Source organism: Cavia porcellus, unplaced genomic scaffold (genome assembly GCF_034190915.1).
Source record: "Cavia porcellus strain 051 isolate PalLab524CR breed Dunkin Hartley unplaced genomic scaffold, mCavPor4.1 scaffold_6, whole genome shotgun sequence".
NCBI classification, from domain to species: domain Eukaryota; kingdom Metazoa; phylum Chordata; class Mammalia; order Rodentia; family Caviidae; genus Cavia; species Cavia porcellus.
Genome location: NW_026947489.1, coordinates 46,248,947 through 46,269,923, shown reverse-complemented (window position 1 = coordinate 46,269,923; position 20,977 = coordinate 46,248,947). Strand labels below are relative to the sequence as shown.

The following is a 20,977-nucleotide window of genomic DNA, read 5'->3' as shown; positions in this document are numbered from 1 at the left end:
AAAACTTATCTGTGATAGAAATGAAACAAAATTAAGAGTTTACTAAGGGAGATTAAATTTAAAAGCCCAGGTTTCATCCTGTGCAGGTAACTTAAGCATCTATAAACACACGCAGGCACACCCTTTCCTGTTTCTAAATTTAAAAACATTGTAACTTGTTGTTAAAGTTTCCAATTGCTTTGTTTAAAAAAAAACTCCTAAAAAAACCCAACATAAAATTTAATGCATCTAAATCAAAAATTTTTTTCTAATACTCTAAGATAGAAATGTCAAAAGACTCACCCTTTTATCTATCGGTGCTAACTTAACAAGAGCTTCAGTTTTCTTTTTATCCAAATTGTGACTGGGCGCATCACAATCATACTCAACTTCCGGTTTAGATAAATCTCGGCAGAAAGTACAAATCCACTCTCCACTGTGGAGACAATGTATTTTTGAGTTTGTAATGCTGCCTCCCTCTTCACTGCTTTCCCTTGTTACATCCTCCATGCCATCTAGTACACGGATTTACCTGGCATGAATTTTAATCACTGAATATTTGCCACATACCTACCCTACCAGTATAGTGGTGGGAAATGAAACACAGAAATTAACGGACTGATTGATTACACTGGGGATTGAATTCAGGGCCCTTGCAAGAAGCCACATCTCCATTCTTCCTTTTTTTCTGGGGTAGGGTCTTGCTAAGTTGCTCAGCTTGGTTAGGCTCAAACTTGCAACCTTCTTTTCCTGCCTCAGCTTCCCAAGGTGCTGGTATTACAGGTGTGAGCCACACCCAATGGGGCTTGACAGAAATCTAATGCAAAGGCCTAAGTGCTTACAATCAAAATCTACTCAAGGAGGTGTGGGAAGCTCTGTAATTAGCTGCTACCTTATATCTGCAGGCTGCACCACCTTAACTCCCTCCAGGAGTTAAGTTTGGTAGTTAAGCAGCACCCTGCCTACCTACCTAGTTTGGCCTATTCAGGAATTATGTTAATCAGCCCGCTTTATGAGCCCGCGCCCGGGAAATTTGAATTGACCTATAACCCTTGGTCTTACCACTGTTGCTGAGTTACCTGCTGACATCTCAGAACCCAAATCCCTCCTCCCCAATACCCTATATATTTGATTCTCCTTCCTTGAATAAACGAGACTTGATTGGACTTCATCTTGTCTCCGCTCTTTGTGTCTCTTGTCCCCTCTTCATCCCCACTCCCCCTCTAGGGTCTCTGTGGACTTAGCTACAGGCCGGGTCAAGGAGGTATAAAATATTCTTCATGTATTAATAAACTGTTAATTTTATATACTTATATGTCATATATATATTAAATTTTAAACATCCACATTAATTTAGGGCTGTCATAATATAACTGAATTTCTTCCTCAAAGAATTCAGGAAAAAGAAATGTTTATTAAAAAAAAGTATAGCATTTAAAGAACTAAGATCAGCATGAACGGTCTTAGCAATCATCATCTCAGGGAAATCATTTGCAATACTGAAAATGACAAAGTTCAAGGTCTGACAAGAAAGACACATCACACTGTGGCAGATGACACACTGCACATATGAGGGTCACTGTGCTTTATGATGATTTGTGTTGGTGTTCTCCTAACAGACTAGGTTCCCTCATTCGCAGGCTGGGAGTGAAGACAGGACCTTGCAGAGGCTTAGCCAAGTGTTCTACCCCTGGGCCACATCCTCAGACCAGCCAACTAGTGTTTTTGAAAGAAGCACAGGAACAGGAAACTAGATTATCATTAGAGATTTTACAGTACTGTATGCATATGTGCCAAGAGGAATTTTATTTACATCTTTTACAAAGATTTGAGAACACAATGAACATCGAAGTTGACCACGGCCAGGTGTGGTGGTAAATGCCTGTAATCCAGCGCTGAGGAAGCTGTGGCAGGAGGATCACCATGGTTTTGAGGATAGCTGGCACTACACTGGAATTCAAGGCAACCTGAACTATGTAGTGAGACCTTATTTCAAAAAATAGAGAAAGTTCACTGCTACTCTTTTTATTTTTGCATGGTTTGCATGTACTTACTAAATCCACTTTTACTCACCTGCCCACTTAAACCCTGCTTCTTCTACTCACAGCAAAGGATACGGCAAGGCAAGTACTAACTTACCTTGGAAAATTTGTCAATGTGGGCACATGACAAGAGAGATGAAAAACTTTCGGACACTTCTCACAGCACAGCAGTTCCCCTCCGTTTTGACAAACTGCACACCAGTCCTCATTGGGGTCATCTTCCTTTCTTGTGTCCCCAACATGAAGGGGAGACTTCTGGGAAGTGTCCAGCCACTCGGACTTCCCACTGGAGGAGTTCTCTTGGTGTAGTCCAGGCTGATCCCCTGTGCTATCCGGAGCATCAGATCTTACGACAGGCTCCTCAGAGGCAGACCTCTGACTGCTATTTAGGAGCAGGGAAGTGAGTATGCTTCTTGAGTAGTTGGTCTGCAATAAAAGAGAAAACTGCATGTGTGCATATGCGGGCATGTGTGTTTCGGAACTGGGTTTGCTGAGTACCATGGCAACAATAGCCTGCAGATGGCCCTCTCATGGCCCCTACTATTCTGGAGGAGTTAGAACTACTCTGGACTCTCTAATGGCACAGGAGACTGAACTTCTACTCGGACTGTCAACATAGGCGATGGGTGCAAGGGTATGGGTGATACCTTGGTGGCTGCTCATGTCTACACAAATTAGAGAACAGGTAGGCAGCATGGAAGTCAGCCACATGAAGAATAAGTATGTTTTGCAGTTATAATAAATGTACGATGCAGACATACTTCTAAGATAAATCTAAATTCTGCTGGATACTACAGTAATGAAAATTTCCTATCAATAATAAAAACTATCTTGTTTGAACATTTAAAAAAATTTCAAAGTAATAAAGGTAGACATATTGAGAGCACTCATTTGCTAGAGGCAACTATTTTCAAACTTGGCTTTCTTTCTGCTACCTACCTTCACATTTCCTTTTTGTCTGTTGTTTTTGTTGAGATGAGGGCTTATTATGTTGCTCAAGCTAGCCCTGATCTTGAGGTCCTAAAATACTGGGATTACAGGCAATACAACTGTCCTCAGTTTACTTCCATGTTTATAAAGCAAATGCCTATAATGCAATTTCTTGGGTTTTTAATTTTAAATTCCATATGTATAAAATTTTCCTGATATGAAAGATCCAGAGATTAGGCTTTTGTATTAATCTCTAACCCATTCTCATTCTCACACACACATTGCTAGGACCCATTCATTCTCTAAACACAGTTTTTACTAAGCACTACCGTTTTAGTCAGTAGGACCAATGTAATTGTTTCCGGTTCACTAGCATCTACTGCAACTGATCTGTATCTGTACTAGTTATAGATACTCTAAAAAATCGTAATTTTTTAGTTAAATGTTTAAGATTATATCCTAATGTGTAATTTTTAGTTATATGTATATTTGAGTTTATCATTCCACTATGTAAATGTACAATGCAGAACCACAAAATATACTAAAACTGCATTTCCTTTTTGGACCATTTTACGAGGAACTGATTATAACTTTTTCATTCATTTGCTTATTTTTCTAGATTCTCATCTCTATGCCAGTCACCACCAGGTTATAAAATTATTTTTAACACCACTTCCCCACTCAGTTGTATCCCCAAGGAGTCTGTTCTACTGTAGATTGTTCTGTAAAAGCTACTCTACTGGGAACTACCTTCTTCTTACCCACTAATCAGAAATGGTATTGCAAGCACCGATATAATTACATTTTGAGGCCTAGATTCTTCATCTGATTCTTGTTTCACTATAACAACAGGAAAATCATAATTTTCAGGCGGTCCACTGTTTTCTTGTTTTATTCGGATTGGCTCCAACATGACTACTGGGACTTTGTGTGTAGAGTCAGCTCCCGTTGGTTTGCTAGAAGAACCAGAGCTGTAAGAGAGGGGAAAAAAAAAATAAAAAATCTAAAAACACTACACCAAAACCTCATAACAAAGTATAGTATTAATACCCTAAAGTAATGCTGTTATCTTCACAAAATAGCTACATGACCTCATCAGTAAGTGATGCATAAGAAAATGTCTGTTACAAGTTTCATTTATGATAAAAAGACTTCACGGTGTAATCTACACAAACAGTTACACTATACATTTGGAAAGGTAAATAAATCTGACTTAAAATAAAACTGACTTCAAAATTCTGAGAGTCCACAAGTAGGCAATTAAGAGTTGCTATTTTAGAACTAGCATATTCTAGGCTTTAATATTCCCTTCTCTGGTCATGACAAAGTTTGAAGCTCACACCAAACTTTGTTGCCAAAGTAATGACAGCTAGGATATCATTCGCTGGACTTCTGCTACTTACACAAGGAAGTGAGACAAAAACATGTGCAGAGCCATTAGGTTCTCGTGGGATTACTGACCAACTTGAGCCTCGGAGGAGGCTTCCTTCATTTAATGAAGGAAGAACTCAGTGCACTATTTAGGAGCAACTTTCAACTACAGTAAGAGCAGAGCAGCATCTAAGAATCTCAGCAACTGTAAATTTTTTTCAAGTAGAAGTAATGTCTAACCATTAGTAGTATAACCAGAAATCACTGCAATAGTTAAAAAGTATTTCTCTTCCCTCAATTGGTATTTCTATATAGTGCTGTGTTATACCTACCGTCTTTTCCCTTGCTATTATGCTAATGTCAAACATCGTATTTGCTACATAAAGGTTTTTTAAGCTGGGCATGGGCCTGTAATTCCAGCACTCAGGAGGGTGAAGCAGGAGGATCACTGCAAGTTCAAGACCAGCCTGGGCTACAAAGTGAGCTTAAGGCCAGCCTGAACTGCCTAGTGAGACCGTGTCTCAAAGACACACACACACAATTTTCTCTTAATGATAAATTTGTACTTTAACCCTTTCACTAGCTTATTAAATTAAAACATAATTATGATTAAAATTCCAACTAAAAATAATGGAAGTTGTTCAAAATGCACTAACTATAAATATAATGAGCCCCAGCAAAATACATCTACACAGTTTATGTATAGTTGGCCCATCATATCTGTGGATTCCATCAACTGTGAATGGAAAATAAAAATACTTAGGGCAAAAATTGTGCCTGAACTAACACACAGAGACTTTTTTGGGGGGGAGAGGGCAATTATTCCCTAAATAATACAATGTAATAATTGACACAACATTTATATTGTGTCAGGTATTACAAGTAATCTAAAGCTGATTTGGTCTTATGGGGAGACACACACAGGTCATATACAAATACTACATCATTTCCTAGGAGGGATTTGAGCACCTAGAGGTTATTTAACCTCAGGAGGGTCCTAAAACCAATTCCCCATAGATACTGAGGGGCGACTGTGCTAGAGAACACGGTTAATGCTGTTTACCTTCCTCGGCTCCCAACGCTGGAGGCACTAGGTGAACGTATTGGAGGGTGGACGCTAGTCATAGTAACAGGTCCTGAGAAGGGGGAAATCACACATATTCATAAGTGAATTAATAATTATGTGTAAGTCCTACTGAATATGCTCACTTAGTATTACACTGAAACTGGGAACACACAATACAATTCTATGGAACAGTAAGTAGTTGCTAACACGCAAGTATGATACATATGCCCTGTTAGAGCAGTAGCGCTTTCATCCTTCAGGCAAGGTTCTTTGCTCTGGGGGAACATCTGTGGGGAACACTCCTGGCTTAACAAACTGCCAGCAAGATCTGCCACAATTTCTAACTTGGAGTGTGATAATCACAATGTTATACCTGGGGCAGTGTCTCAGTGAGGAACCTAATGTTAGTACAAGCTACACAAGACAATGAGTGGTAGAGCTACCACAGAGTTCAGAAAGAGAAAAGAACTATCAAGAGAAACAAGATGGATCAATTAACAGAAGACAGAGAATATCACACTGAGAAGGTTACACTAGAGTCAATGAACAAGAGTGGTTGTGAACTGCTACCACAGAAGTGAAGAAGCCACACGCTGGTGGTGGGTTATGAGCCACTCTGTCTGGTGTCTGGCCCACGTTATGGTGGACCAATATCAACTTTAGGAATATTGCTACAGTGGCTTCCAGAAATGCTCTGGCCATATTACACCTTAGCAGCCATGTGTGAAGGGACCTCTCTCATCACATTTTCATCAGTGAGTATTGTCATGAAACCCATAGGTAGTTCAATGGCTAGAACTTGTATCTGCCTTTGATTTTTTCCTGCAACAGCGGGAATAAATATTTTTTGGCATAATTTGTTTTACTCGCTGTAGTGGTTGATCGATTGTGTCAACTTGAGACATTTAAAAGCTTACCTAAATGGGTTTAGCAAGTCTACACCCAAGGATGTAGACCCACCCCTAGGGTGGGGCATCACCTGAAGGTATAGGAGAAAGGACGAATGCATTCCTTTCTTGGGAGAAGCTTCAGTCTTCATCTTTGGTTTGGATATCATCTCCTGGCTTTTAGCATAGACTCTTCATCACAGAGCCTTTGGCCTTCTGTTACAGACCCATCAGCCCACTGCTGTGAACTTGTACAAGACACTAGGGTGAACTCCAGACCTTGGATTGAATCCTTTGGCCTCCAGTGTGTAGAAACCCTCTGCACGCTTCCTCATCAGACTCTGTGGCTGGCCGTCAAAGGCCAATTTTGTTGTTTCTGCACATCTTGTGTTATATCTGTTTTTTCTAGTAAAACCCTGACTAATACAGATTTTGGTACCAAGGAATGGGATCATTGCTGTGACTATAACTGACTATGTTTTATGAGAGGCTTTGGAAATGGCTTGTGGATAGAGTTTGGAAAGGTTCAGAATTGTCGTCTGGATGCATAGAGCTGGAGCAGCATAGGCTGTTCTGTAGAGGATATTCTGGTCAGAGCTCAGGAGACCAGAAGGCTGATAGAAAGCCTCAGGGTAAAGACCACGCTTGGGAGGTTTCTGCTGGGAAGAAGGACTACCTTAGTTGTTGGACTCCCCATGATGTGTTATGGCTTGGCAGAAAGTTTGTCTGCATTTTGCTCATGTCCAGAGACTTTGCCCGAGACTGAGACAAAGGGCAATGGACTGATTAATCTGGAAAAGGAAATTACAAACCAGTAGATTGCTGAGGCTTGTGGCATAGCTATTGGTGGGAGCTTTTAGTCAGTTCTATGTTGCAAATCACGAGCAAAGAGCCTAGCAGGATAATTTACAACTCTGTGAATTTGGCCAGATGGAGAATTCCAGGAAGGTTGTGGACTGTAAAGACAGGGTTGAGACTTTGATTGCTGAGGAGAAACAGAGATAAGAAAGATGGCTGCAGGACATTCCAAGAAGCAGCGGGTCTCAACCTTTTGCAGCCTCAAAACTGCAAAAGTGAAAAAATTTGCTCAGAGGAAAAAGCTGCTTCAGAATGGGGACAGAGGCCACATGAGGTTTCAAAATGGTGCCAACATACATAAGCTTTTCTTTGCAATCAGGTTCACAGAGCCAACGATCCAGGCAATTGATCCCTACAGCCAAGAGAAAAAAAGCTTGGCTGCTGCTCCAGCTGGCAGCAGATCTTGGTGGCATTTTAGGTGCAAGGAAAATGCACAAATTCTGAGGGTAAGACAGCTTCCACCTTGATTGCAAAGGGTCTGGGAGGCCAAACAGTGTGCCCGAGAGGGCAGTTTGTAAAGATGTAAGGATAAAGCCAAAGGTGCAATGGAGACCCCAAAAGTTTGAAAAAGCCAAAAATGTGGATCATCCAAGAAAACCTGTAAGAAGTGATCAGAGAGGGTTTAAAAGAGAAGCTGTGGGAGCTGATATCCCTAAAAGTGCTGTGGAGGTGAAATCATCCAAGCCTTTTGGAGCTTGCAACCAGATTGCTTCAGATGCTGAGCATGGAACTCTAGGACTTAATGTTTGTCCTGCTGGATGTTGGACTTGCTTTGTTTCCAATGCTTTATATTTCCCTGTTTGTAACTTTTGGAATGGTGATGTTTATCTTGTGCTTTTGCATTTCAGACATGTTTAACCTTGTTCCATTTGTACAGGGGGTTATAGTTAAGTTTACCATAGATCTTGGAAGAGACTTGAGACTTGAACTTTCAGCAGGACTTTGGCAACTCTTGAAGATGGACTAAATGTCTTTTGTATAAAGGATGTGCATGAGTCCTGGGGCCAGGGGTGGAATGTCATGGTTTATGTCGGTGACCCCCAGGCCTCAATTGTGCATTTGAGAATGATTCATTGTCTAGTGCTTGGATTGGGGGTGTGAGAGCCACACTGGCCTAGGGGTGGAGCCAGGATGCAATGTAATGGCAAGAAGAAGGTGTGTCTTGCTCTCTTGCCAGTTTCTGCCTTGCTGTTTGCAGTCACGATGGACTGCCTCCCACCATGCCACCCTGCCTTGGAGCCAACTGAGTAGGGACTGAAACCTCCAAAAAGAAATAAACCTTTCCTTTCCCAACTTTGGCTTCAGGTATTTTGTCTCAGCAACGAGTAAAAAGTAACTAAGACACTGGCTGTATGTATTTCTCCTCTAGGGCATTACCCATTCATCTTGTGCTCTGGCAATAGAGTACATTACTTAATTATACAGACGTGTCAGGTGATAATTTCTCTGCTATATTTTGTCCAAACTTTGTGTAAAATAGCTAAGTAAAATAAATCACATGGAATATCACGTGGCTTTTCTTATATGAGAAACCTAAAGTATAAATAACTCAAAGAGCAAAATAAAAGGCAACAAGAAACATGGAGACTTTGGCAGATGAGAAGGGGATTCAGGGAAAGGGGAAAGGAAGTAATGAAGGAAATGGAAATAAAAAGCACTAAGATTCAATATGTATATGTACTAACTCCCCATGATGAAGGTATTATGCATTGTAACATGTACTAATGAAAAATAAAAATAAAAGAAAGCTAAAAAACCTGGGGTGGGGGAGGAAGAAATCGGTGTTGCCACTTAAATTCTCTAACTGTCTTACATTATGCTCATATCATTGGGTAAAAGACTTGAAAATCCTCTTATTTTCATCCCAAACACCTATTACTGCATGTCATTGTCTCGAGTAGTGGTATTAGAGTGTATTTCAGAGAAAATGAATCAGAACAGTAATCATTCTTAAACATAAACACCAAATAAACCACCAAAAGACTGATCTATGTATGGTCACTCATAAATTTTAACTCTAGGCAAATGAAACCCAAAAGGAACACCATAGGCAACTTTTTAATATGACTATAACACTAATTTTCTCCTAGGAATGCTTTAATCTCTGCAAAGTCTGTTGAAGGTAATTTAAGAGTTTATTTCATTCTTTGGAAGCACTGCATACTAATTTTAAGTAGTACTAAAAACTCAGATGTTATCTGAAACATGCAACATAGAAGGTGAAGGAGAGGGACTTCAGTCGTTTCTCAAGTGAAAACTAGATGGTTTAGGCCACTTACCTGCAAGCCCTGGAGAGGGCACTGAGGAGTTTGGTGACTGCACTGTTCTGTTGGAGGGCGGTCTGGGCTGGCTGTGATCGGTGCTGGGCTCTTTCTTCCCAATATTGTCCAGCATAATAGTACTTGAACAATCAATCTTATAAGAAAACAAATTATTTCAAGGCAAACTGGTTTTGCAAGGTAAAGGCCACCTTAAAAGTATATAAGAAGAATCTCAAAAAGAATTACTGACAAATCCTAAGACACATAAGTATCACATGAGAAGTTCTAATAAACACTTCTCTTGCAATCTTGAACAAAATTTTCCCTTTTTAACATTACAGCTTAGTAATCATACTGAGAAGATACTATTCTAGAAATCAATAGTTGGAATAAGGGAGTACTGTGTGTCATTCACAAAATTAAAGTTTCTTAATTCATATAACGCTAATATTAGGTACTTGCATTTAAAAAAAGCAAACTTGAAAAGTTGCTGCAAAATCTCTTTTCATTTTCTTAAGAGCAATCAATTGGCTTTTATGTGCCTCTGCACTGAATCTGTTGTGATTTGTGACTTCCGGTGAAGCGTATAAAGAAAACTTGGCTTCACAGACAGAACCTGAAGGGCTGCTATAGTCCTTGGCCTGTCTCTAGTCCTTGGCCTTAGGATATGCATTAGATAGAGGAACAGAGTCATATATCACACATCTCTAGAGCACAAACTTCACTACATCACTGTTCAGTAAAGGTTAGACCCTTTAATGCAACAGATATACAGATAACACTGATTCCTAAAGCACTGCAAGGCTAAGTACTGATAGACTTCCAATTAAGACCTTAATGCTATACATGCAACTATTCTTCATACCTAAATCCATCAAATTTATAAGTATGGCTTTGTGATTGAAATCCAGTTTAATTCTATCTCAACCAGGATCCTACAAGAGAACTGTGTCCTATAGTCCAACAGCATAGATTTTACACAATTATTTTCTTGTCAGTGCATCGAGAGTAGTGGTCCTGGTAGGTATGAAGCATCCCTAGGCAGACACAAAATAATCTGTGCCTTAAATGAGGAACAGCAACCGAGACAGGCTAATAAACAAAGGATCACTTGCATGCATAGGACAAGGCAGGAGAATTTTCTTTTTCTTTTTTTTGTTTTTCACCTGTACGGGGGATCTAACTCATTACCTCATGCTTGCCAGGCAGGTGCTTAGCCCCGAGCTAAATCCCCAGCCCAAGAGAATTTGATTTTCTTGTGGACCTTTTTTCATTTGGGGAAAATCGGAGGAGTATGAAAGATCATTTACATTTTAATATTCTTTAATAGTTACCTTGGCCAACACTTTCAGATAAGTGCAAAGACTGGAAAGACAGTACACAAAACTGGATGTGAGATCTTAACCTAAGAAAAGTTTACACCTGGTTTCTATGTAGCATCTACACATAAAAAAATACATGTGCTCTACTCAATCAGAGGACACAAAATAGTAAAAATCTAAAAGGACTATAACAAGGTTAGCAACTATCAGGAAATCACAGTTGATTTCAACTTAAAAAACAAACTAAATAATGAAGATTAAAACAGTTCTTTCATAATGACAGGTGATTCCTTCCAAGTACAGAGGTACAAAATATTTCAGACAAGACATTTTCATGTTGTCTTAAGCATAATAGATTAGAATAAGAAAAGGAAAAATAAAGATTCAACTTATATTTTGAGTATCTGTCTACATGATTTCTGCCTCTGGAAAGATGTTTAAAAAGCCATGTGGACAAAGTTAAGTGCTTGGAGAATGGATACATTACTTAATTTAAAGAAATTAGAAGTAGTGTGCACTGATCAGGACAATCCAGGGGAAAATGATTAGGTTTCTACACTTGTAAGCATCTTCATCTTTCCTGATGGCTCAGCATCCAACTCTAACTCTAATCTATTACATTCCAGCCATTTGACCACTAGCAATTTTATTCTTACTGCCCTCTATCCCAGCTTTGATTCCATGACCCGTCATCTTAATCATTTAGCAATTCCTCTAACTCCAAAGCCCTGAAAGACATTCTGTTGTATGTCCAAGTGGTCATAATTTTAACTGGTTTTTATAATATTTCTTAAAACTTTGTAACTGAACAAACCTAGCCCTTTTAAGAGATCCAAATTAATTGATAATTTCCAAAAGAAGTTGGAAGAATAAATTTTGTTTATACTTACATCAGGAAGAGAAGGAAGATTATAAGAACCTCCCACTGGTGCACTCAGATCAATCATAGGTGAGCCAAAACCCTTCCCGTCGTACCCTGCCGCACTTGTGATGGTGGGACTGGAAGGGGTAGAGGATGAGCTGCTGGTGGTTGAGGCGGCAGCTTGTCCACTGCTGATCTGCCACTGTAGGAGCAAGAAGAAAGCAGGCTGCCAGTCAACTCCTTTTTAGATATCAAATGAAATAAAAGGCTTCATTCTGATGTCTGAATTCAATTTTATTTTTAGTGAAAATAGCGAGGCGAGAATACATAGGTATTAAGCAAATAAACAAAAGCACACACTTTTACTGGAAGATAAATGTTAGTACACTATAAAAAAACTGTAGTGTCCCGTCTTGGAAAGGGTATACACACTGGAAAAGGAGTAGAAGCATAAACAAAGCAGCATAATTATCAGAGGTTTGATAACAAATGTTTTCTTTTACTCCTCCTGAAATACCTGGAAATAAGGAACTCATAGGCCAGGTCTTACAGGTTTTTATATTTTTTTCATTTTGAGAAAAGTTTTTTTCATTTGTATTAGCAACTGAGACAAACATATAAACTAAGACTATGTGGCATGCTAAAATATACGTAAGTCAAGCATGCTACTGCCTGCAATTTACTTTAAAACCTATCAGCCAGGCGAGGTGGCATGAACCTATAATCCCTGCAGCACTCCAAAGACTAAAGCAGGAGGATCACTGCAAGTTCAGGGTCATCCTGGGTTACATAGTGAGACATTCTCTCAAAGAACAACAACAACAAAAAGACCCCACTAAAATACAATAAATGTGGGAGGTCAATAGTTAAGTACCCAAATTGTCAGGTAGGGTTATAGTTACATACTTAGCAGAACTCTACAAGGCACTCAATCATTTTATAGTTGGGGCAAGTGAGATTTAAAAAGAATAAACTTGCCCAATACCACAAAATTATTAGGAATATAAAGTCAAGCCCCAACTACAGTTCATGCTCTATCTTATCCTAATTATGAAATAGAAATGAATGTAATACACTGCAGGACATGTGGTAATTATAGCAAAGCATAAACACACAGAGGCTATTTTTTGAATAAAGTTTCCTAATGATCTGATTAAAATGACTGTTACAAGATTATGAGATTAGCATCATCATCTTTGGGTGTGTGTGTGGGGGGAGGCATGTCCTTGGCAAAAAAAAAAATTAAACCAAAATTAGCCCAAAAGTCTTTTGCTGGAAAATCTGGTCACAGAGGTACATGAAAGTAAAGCACTGAGATAGTTTTTGTTGTAAGATAAAGCAATTCTAAAAACATTTTTACCTGAAGACGTCAAAATCATAATTGTCAGATTTAATACACAGCCTTTAATACTGAGCTTCATTGGATATACATATATACAAACCTCATACTGAAACTGTGCCACAATTAAGTTCATTTCCAAATAGTCTCAAAGCACACAGAGACTCAGCTTTGGTTTCACAGATCTGCCTGAAATAAACTTTGAAATCCAGTCATTTAAAAAAAAAAAGTAAAGCACACTTGTTATTGTTCTTCACAGCCTGCTGCTTAATCTATAAAGCAAAAGACAAGCAAAGCAGATAAGCAGCTGAAGAAAGTAGAAATGTACCTGTTTTATGGCTTGTTGGGCCAAGAAAGCCATCTGTAGGGGATTGGGCTTTATTGCTTGCCGCGGTACGTTCTGGTTGGGTGGGTATCTCAGCTGCTGAGGATGAGGAGGAAGCACTGGTCCATTGGGTTTAGGGCTGTGATTTTGAAAGTTTATCAAACGAGGAGGGGGTTGCTAGAACAATGAAATTAAACTATTTCAGTAACAATTATCTTCATAAAGACAAGATAGAAGGATCTAATAAAAGGGAATGAGGGGGTGGGGAAGGGTAGATATCTACAATTTGTGATTTTCTTTTTTTGGTACCAGGGGTTAAAATCCAGGGTCATACAGTAAGTTATACCATACCCTTAGTCCTTTTTTATTTTCAGATAGCATCTTGCTAAGTTACCAAGTTGTGCATGATGATCTTGTGATCTTCTTGCCTCAGCTTCCCAGGATGCTGGAATTACAGGTGTGTGGCACCATGCCAGCTATATGTAATCCATTTTGAAAAAATTTTATCACAAAAGACCTTTGGGAGAGGCCAACCAGGTTTGTAGCCTGGACGCGGGCTGTGTTGGGAAGTTAGATAAGCTTAATAATTATCTCTTGCCAAGAACTGCTCTCTTCAAACTTAAAAGCGACAATAATTGCTAACACTTACTGATGAATTATTGTCTGAAAGGTGTTGCTTTAAATGGTTCATATATATTCACTCATTTAATTTTAATGATAATCCTATAAGGCAGGGATTATGTTTATGTTACACAAAAGGAAATTACAGTTTAGAGAATTCAAATAATTTGCCCAAGATTAATGAAGACAGTGTATCTGAAGAGTCTAGCTCCAAGGTCTGAATTCTTAATAAACAAACCATCAGCTGTTACATTTGAAAAGTTAACAAGTTTTAGCCAGTTGTGGTAGTGCCAACCTGTAATCCCTGCACTGTGGCAGGATAAAACAGGGAGACTGAAAGTTGGAACCCACCCTGGGTAACTTAGTTAGACTGTCTCAAAGTTCAAAAGAGCTGAGCTGACACTTAGTGGTAAGGCCCTAGGTTCAGTGGGGGGGGGAAGAGCCTCAGATCTTATGATCTCTAAGACAGGACAGTATTTTACGTATATTTTATCACTGGGCCCTGTGCAGTGATTATTTTCACCCCTAACTGCAAGTCAGGAAACTAATTAGAAAAATTAAACACTCACATAATTTGAAAACTCACAGCTAGTGAAAGTGAATGCCAAGACCTTCTCCAAATCTAATCTGCCTAATTACTACCAAAACATGTTCCGATGTTTTTCTGACTGTTAAAACACTTATTAGCTGGGAATAGTGGTGTAGGCCTGTAGTGACTGAGACAGGAAGATTAACAGGGATTTGAGCCAGCCTGGGCTACACAGTTAGTTCAAAGCCAGCCTGAACTATATAGTGAGACCCAGTCTCAAGAAACAAAACACAAACACAAACACACTACTTAATTACATCTAATTCCTTCTATAATTGGAAATCTACTGCAACATATACTTCCTTTCAAGATATTTTAAATGTGTAGGTACAGAACTTCTCAGAGAGGGGACTATTTCTTCTGACATTTCCAAGAGGAAATATAAATTGGAGTATTTACCTCAGATTTGACACTGTGAAGGCAGCAGCTATACAGTGTAATATATGCCTTTTTTTCTTTTTCCTCCCATTTTTAGAATTTACTCTACTGTCCTGGGTTAACTGCTTCTCTTTTCCTATAAATTTTTTGTTGCTGGGTTTACCCTCATTCAAAAATAGTAAGTAATTAGAAAGCCTACTGAAAAATACATTTAGGTACTATTTTGGGACCAAATTCTGCAGTAAAATTTTGCAGAAGAGTAGAAAAATATTAGAAAAACAACAGAAATTTATTGCTGGGCAAGGTGGTGCATACTTGTAATTTCTATTACTCTGGGACACAGATATGAGGATTAAAAGTTTGAGCTTAATCTGGACAACTTAAGGAGACTTTGCATCAAAATAAAATACGAAGGCACTGGGTTCAACCCCCAGTACAGTAAAAAACAAAAAGCTTCAAAATTTTGTAAAAACATATGCCTGAAGCCAAAACATTTTTTTTTCTATTTTTCTATAAAAGTTCTGTCACTAGAGGATTCATAAAAAAGAAAGAAAAACAACAAATAGTTGGGCAATTATAATGGAAATAGTGGAAAATGAAACTTATCAAAAGCATTAATTTTTTAAAGTGGGAAACCACTCCAAAATGGTCTTTAAGGAGGAATAAAATTGGTTATGTAAGTTTTGGCCACCCTACTCCCCCCTTCTACCAGCCTGATATTTCTTTTATGATTTAACTGCAAGTGGCACAATGCCTGAGCTGGGCTAGATTATGCAAAGAATCAGTGGGGACCAGAAGTCAATCTTGCCACCAAAAACCTAAGCTTACTCAGGAAAGGCGACCCTCTTGTCCCAACTCTTATAGGCAATTGGATTCATTTGTGACAATCCTACAACATGGGAAGCAATTTCAAAGAAAAGTAAAAATCTGTTATGATCTTAAAAGAAATAGCAATTCTAGTGACATGTTGGTCAAACAATTTAAATTTCAAAATTCAGAAGAGGAATATTTTACCAACATGTTACTAGAATTGCTATCTGGCATGCATTCTTAAATATTTAAATATGGTATAATCCCAGGAGGGACTGTTTTTGGCAGTATAGAGCTGATACAGAACTGCAAATCTGAGCCTAGTGTGGCCAACTTATTGAGATCCTGTCTCAGAAGAAAACATACAAAAAAGGATGGAGATGTACATGTAGCTCAATGTGAAAGTATAGAGTTCAATCCCCAGGACTGAGAAAAACAAAACAAAAAACCTGGGAGAAAGAAATAACTAGAGCTTAGCCAGACATAATCACAGTGAGAACTACTGCTGTGAGTTATGTATGAATGATGTAATTGATGGTATTCTGTAACAAGCAGATCTGTCCACTGGAATGTAATGGAGTGCACTGTATAGGGTAAGTATGCACAGTATCAAATACACACCACTCAGTCATGTAACTGTTCTATAATTTCCAAACTTTGAAACCATGTAGGTGATGTGGTTAAGCTTCAGAGAAAAAAACAAGTAGAGAACTACTGTGCAAGTCTTTTTGGAAGCACTCCTTTCAATAACTGTGCAGTATTTATAAATTGCCAAGAGGCATAAAGACATCTCTGCTTACAAGAAGACAGTTTCCTATACGTGCTTGCACGCAAACTGGAATCAAACTGAGACTACTGGGAGACATGGTGGTGTACAAGTTGATAGAAGAGGGAAAACTAATGGATAAAAACATAGGAGTAGGTATTTGAAAGACAGCCCATAATGAAAGCGATGAGCAAATAAAAGGTGTAGGAGCCAGAGTAGACTGAAAAGGACAGTGTAGGGTAAGCTCTACAAGTTGTGAGGGAAAATCATGTTATACCAAAGAAGATGTACAAAGTTGTAGCACAGAGTCCTAGGGACTGAAAAATAAGATCAAAAGCAAATTTCTGAGAAAAGCAGGCTAAAGGCTCAGGAGCCACTAATGTTTTGCCACTGTTTACACGAATAATTCTTTTTGGATAGTATCTATTAACTGCCTCCGTTCCTTTCTATTTAGTGAAAAGGTAAGTATCTGAAATAATGGAGTTATCACTTTTGTGGTTAATAAACTGTTAAATAAAAGTCAGTGTGTCTCAGACACTGAAGATATTAATACATGCAAAAGGTATCACAGTCATTCAGTGGTATTTTCACTATCATTTCTGCATTTAGCTTCCATAAAATGTTAATACTCTTTTCTGTTTATAATGTCATTCTGCCCACAATTTTTAAAACTTTAACTCTACTAGCTATGCTCCCGGTTTATCAAAAGCATACTATTTTCTTCCCATGGAAAACTCACCAAAGATCTTGTAAATTACTTGGCACTGGATTCCTGTTCCAATTTGAGTTGAAACAAAGTTTTAAATAGGTGTGGTACTACTCTCTGAATTTCACTTGCTTTCTTGATCAAATAACTAGAAATTCATGAACCACAAAGACTTTATCAAAGGGTTTACAGAAATGACTTTAGCAGCGCCTAAACTTAGCCTGGCCAGGCCTAACAGAACAGACTCTACGTGTGCCCACAACTTTTACTGAGAATTGAGGAGTCTGATAAAATCATTTGTGTTGCCGGGGGTTTAGCTCAGCGGCATAAGTGCCTACTTGGCACACTCGAGGTCGTAAGTTCAAACTCTGGTACAAAAAACAAAACAAAACAAAACCATCTGCACTACACTATTTAGCTTGGAATCTGGTATACATCTTTAATCCCAGCTTCTGAAGAGGTTGAGGCAGGATACAAATTTGAGCTCAGTCTGAACCTGTTTCAAAAAAAAGGTAAAAAGGGGCTGTAAGCTCAGCATTCCCTGGGTTTAATTTTCAGTACTTTGGAAGGAGAGGGTAATGTCATTTTTACTTGCTTTTTAAATGAAGAATCGTAAGTTCCTCTTAATACTTAATTTTTGAGACAGTCTTGCTATTTAGGACAGGCTGGCCTCAAACTCACAGTGATCTTCTCACCTCAGTCTACAGAGTGCTGGGATTACAGGCGCATGCTTCGATGCCTGGCATTAGTATAAATTTTCTTTCCCTAATTAAATGAAGTATTTCTTTTTTATGAGATATGTGTAATAATATCTGTATAATTCTATTTCCTTTTTATTGGGTTGCCAAGAAATTTTGACCTAAATTTTGTTGAAGTATATTAAGAATTCTTAGCTTAGGTTTATATACTTTGATTGTTTTACTAAAACTCCATTCTGCTTCATTTACCTAAATCATGCCAAATCATTTACAGATACTGGAAAAATACAAATGAAGAAGGAAGCATCTGACAATAACAATCTCTATGAATTAGACTTTAAACACTTTACCAAAACATTTATTAATCTCAACATGCCCACATCAAACTGAACAGGATCTTAAAATTAAATAAAAGTATATAACACTTTTATCTTCAAAACTTGGATTGGAAATTAACAGAATACTTCGTATCTTGTAAAACTAAGAGGCTGGGCAGGGTAGAGGCATCCCAGCACTCGGGAGGCAGAAGCAGGAGGACGGCTGGAGTTCAACACGACTATGTAGTGAGTTCAAAGCCAGCCCGAACTGTATACTGAGACCCTGTCTCAGAAATCCAAAAAAACAAAACAAAACATAATAAAAAAACTAAAGAAGGTGGACTGAGTATTTGTTCAGGAAAATAGAATGAAAATGTTACTATTCTAATGTGTTACATCTGTGCCCTTGTTTATTTATTTACTTATTTTTGTCTTTTTTGAGACGGGGTCTCACTATGAAGTTCAGGCTGGCCTTGAGCTCACTTTGTAGCCCAGGCTGGTGTGATCCTCCCACCTCAGCCTCCTGAGTGCTGGGATTACAGGCATGAGCCACCACGCCCAGCTCTGTGCCCTTGTTTATTTCATACTTCATTTTGCCTTGTTTCTAAGATGTAATGTGTTTTTTCTAAACATTGAATTACCATAGAGAAGTGATTTTTAAAGTACTTGTTATTCTAAAGCACAAATATAGAAACTGTAGCTACACAGCTTTTTCCATCAATCATAGGAATGGGTTATTTGGAAATACAAACATTTATCCTCTTGCCATAATTTGAAGACAGTGAAAGTAGATGAAAGTAGATATAACTACAAAAATAAGCCATTAAATTTCTTTTGAGTAAAAATAAAAACTAAGTGTTAATTCAGGGGTGTTAATGTCATAAATTTTTAAAAATTCATATATTTAAAGGAGTCTGGGTATCTCAGTTATTTTAAGAGCTGCTGAACACAATTACACCACAATTATCTAAGTTAGGACAGGCCTGCTTCCAAATTTACCTGATGAGAGATGGAAGGCTGCTGGATGGGCCCCTGCATTCTAGGGTTTGGTAAACCCACAGGTGCCGGCCTCCGTTGCACCTGTTGCCTCTGAGCCATTACCTGTTGCTGCATATGCTGGAGTCGTAATTGAGCTAGGCTGATCTGGGTTGGAAACTTGGATAACTGGTTTGAAGATAAACCACCTGGTGGCTGTGAATTCTGTTCCACGACAGGATTCTGCTTAGGCATTTGTGGCTGGCTTTCTTTATCCTCGATTACTAAAGAACCTAATAAAAGAGAAAATATTTTATTTTTTTATATTTTTGCTGAACTTCAACTACCAAGATATTTTGGTCCTAACTGGGTGTGGTGGTGCCTGCCTGTAATCCCAGCACTCAGAGGACATTGAGGCAGGATTGTCACACATTTGAGACCAGCCTGGGCTACAACATGAGCTCGAGGCCAGCCTGAGCTGCCTAGCGAGACCCTGTCTCAAAGATGGGGGCAGGGGAGAAGATGTTTTGGTCTTTAGGACTTGTTTATATTCTTAAGGGATGGCTAAAAAGTTGTTCATATAGATTTTACTCAAAGTTTGCCATGAGAAAAATTTCTTTTTTTTTTTTGAGACAGGGTTTTTACCACATCTCAGACAAGCCTTCAACTCACTATGTAGCCCAGATTGACCTCCAACCTAGCAATCCTCCTGCCTCAGTCTCCTGAGTGCTTGGATTATAGGCATGTGCCACAATGTCTGGCCAATACGAGATATTTTAAATGAGAATTATTTTTAAAAAGTTAGTAATTTGGGGATTTAGCTTAGCGGCTTAAGTGCCTGCCTGGCAAGCACAAGGTCATGAGTTTAATTCCCAGTACCAAAAAAAAAAAAAGTCAGTAACTCACTGAAAACTAACAAGTCACAGTAACACATTTTAAAATAGGTAGGAGGGGCATTGTTTTACATTTTTGAAAATCTAAATGGCTTCATAACTTACTCTAATCTGTGCATTATCTATCATAATATATACTTTAGGTGAAAATATTTGACAAAATAGCATTTTGTCATATAAATATATACGTCTCTGACAGACAATATGTTAGCTGGTTTGCAACTATAACATTAAGCATTTAAGGGTGACTTTGATCTGATGATACAAGCTTTATGACTTTAGAGACTCGAACATTCTTTAAAAACACAGCTATATATACTGCTTACTGTGTGTTTAGTGCTGTGACAGGTAGGTATATATAAAATGGAATGTTACACGATAAAGCACCTAAGGTTTAAGAGACTGAAGATCTTAGTCCTAAGTCATTAACTGATGCATACAGATCATCAGTATTTTTCCTAGTACTCTTTTATAAAATGTTTCTCAGAAACCATGAATAAATAAGATTGTGAAAGTTGTTTCTAACTTGGGACAGTTATAATGTACATCTCATTGCAAACAAATAAACCAAGCTGTAAATGACAGCTCTTCTAAGTCTTACAGAAAAGGATATTATATAACTTTATTATATCAGAGCTCTTTGCCTCATGTAATGAGATCCTGTTTTTTCCCCTATAGACTCTTCTAAAAACTCATACCCATTTTGTGTGCAGTTTTAAAAATAATTCTTAAATGTTCCTAAACATAAACTGTCATAATGTTTTAAGCAATGTCTCCCTATACATGAGTACTTGTGTGGATTTATAACTTATGATAGGTTGTCAGTATACAGGAATAGAGAGTAGGAATATACTGAGATATATTCTCAGTAAATAGAAATATACTGACTAGTAGCAGAGTAGGGTGTGGAATGGAAGATTGTTTTATATATATGCCTTCTATTTCTAAAGCTGTTTCTAGTAATGTGGGTGCCAGTGTATGA

The 20,977-nt window shown here is 38.3% G+C and overlaps 1 protein-coding gene across 2 annotated transcripts in view; it reads right to left on the bottom strand.

Annotated features, from left to right (window-relative positions):
• Positions 1–20,977, bottom strand: part of Trim24 (tripartite motif containing 24) — a 102,363-nt gene that overhangs the window by 7,226 nt on the left and 74,160 nt on the right. Inside the window, exons 9-16 of one of the 2 annotated variants that reach the window (XM_063250557.1) lie at positions 19,127–19,395; positions 13,246–13,419; positions 11,607–11,780; positions 9,413–9,548; positions 5,386–5,458; positions 3,754–3,922; positions 2,119–2,447; positions 283–415 (exon numbers count right to left, since the gene is read on the bottom strand). In XM_063250557.1, coding sequence (XP_063106627.1) covers positions 283–415; positions 2,119–2,447; positions 3,754–3,922; positions 5,386–5,458; positions 9,413–9,548; positions 11,607–11,780; positions 13,246–13,419; positions 19,127–19,395 — 1,457 coding nt within the window. The remainder of the gene's footprint in view (positions 1–282; positions 416–2,118; positions 2,448–3,753; positions 3,923–5,385; positions 5,459–9,412; positions 9,549–11,606; positions 11,781–13,245; positions 13,420–19,126; positions 19,396–20,977) is intronic. The other variant, XM_063250560.1, reaches the window with a different exon arrangement.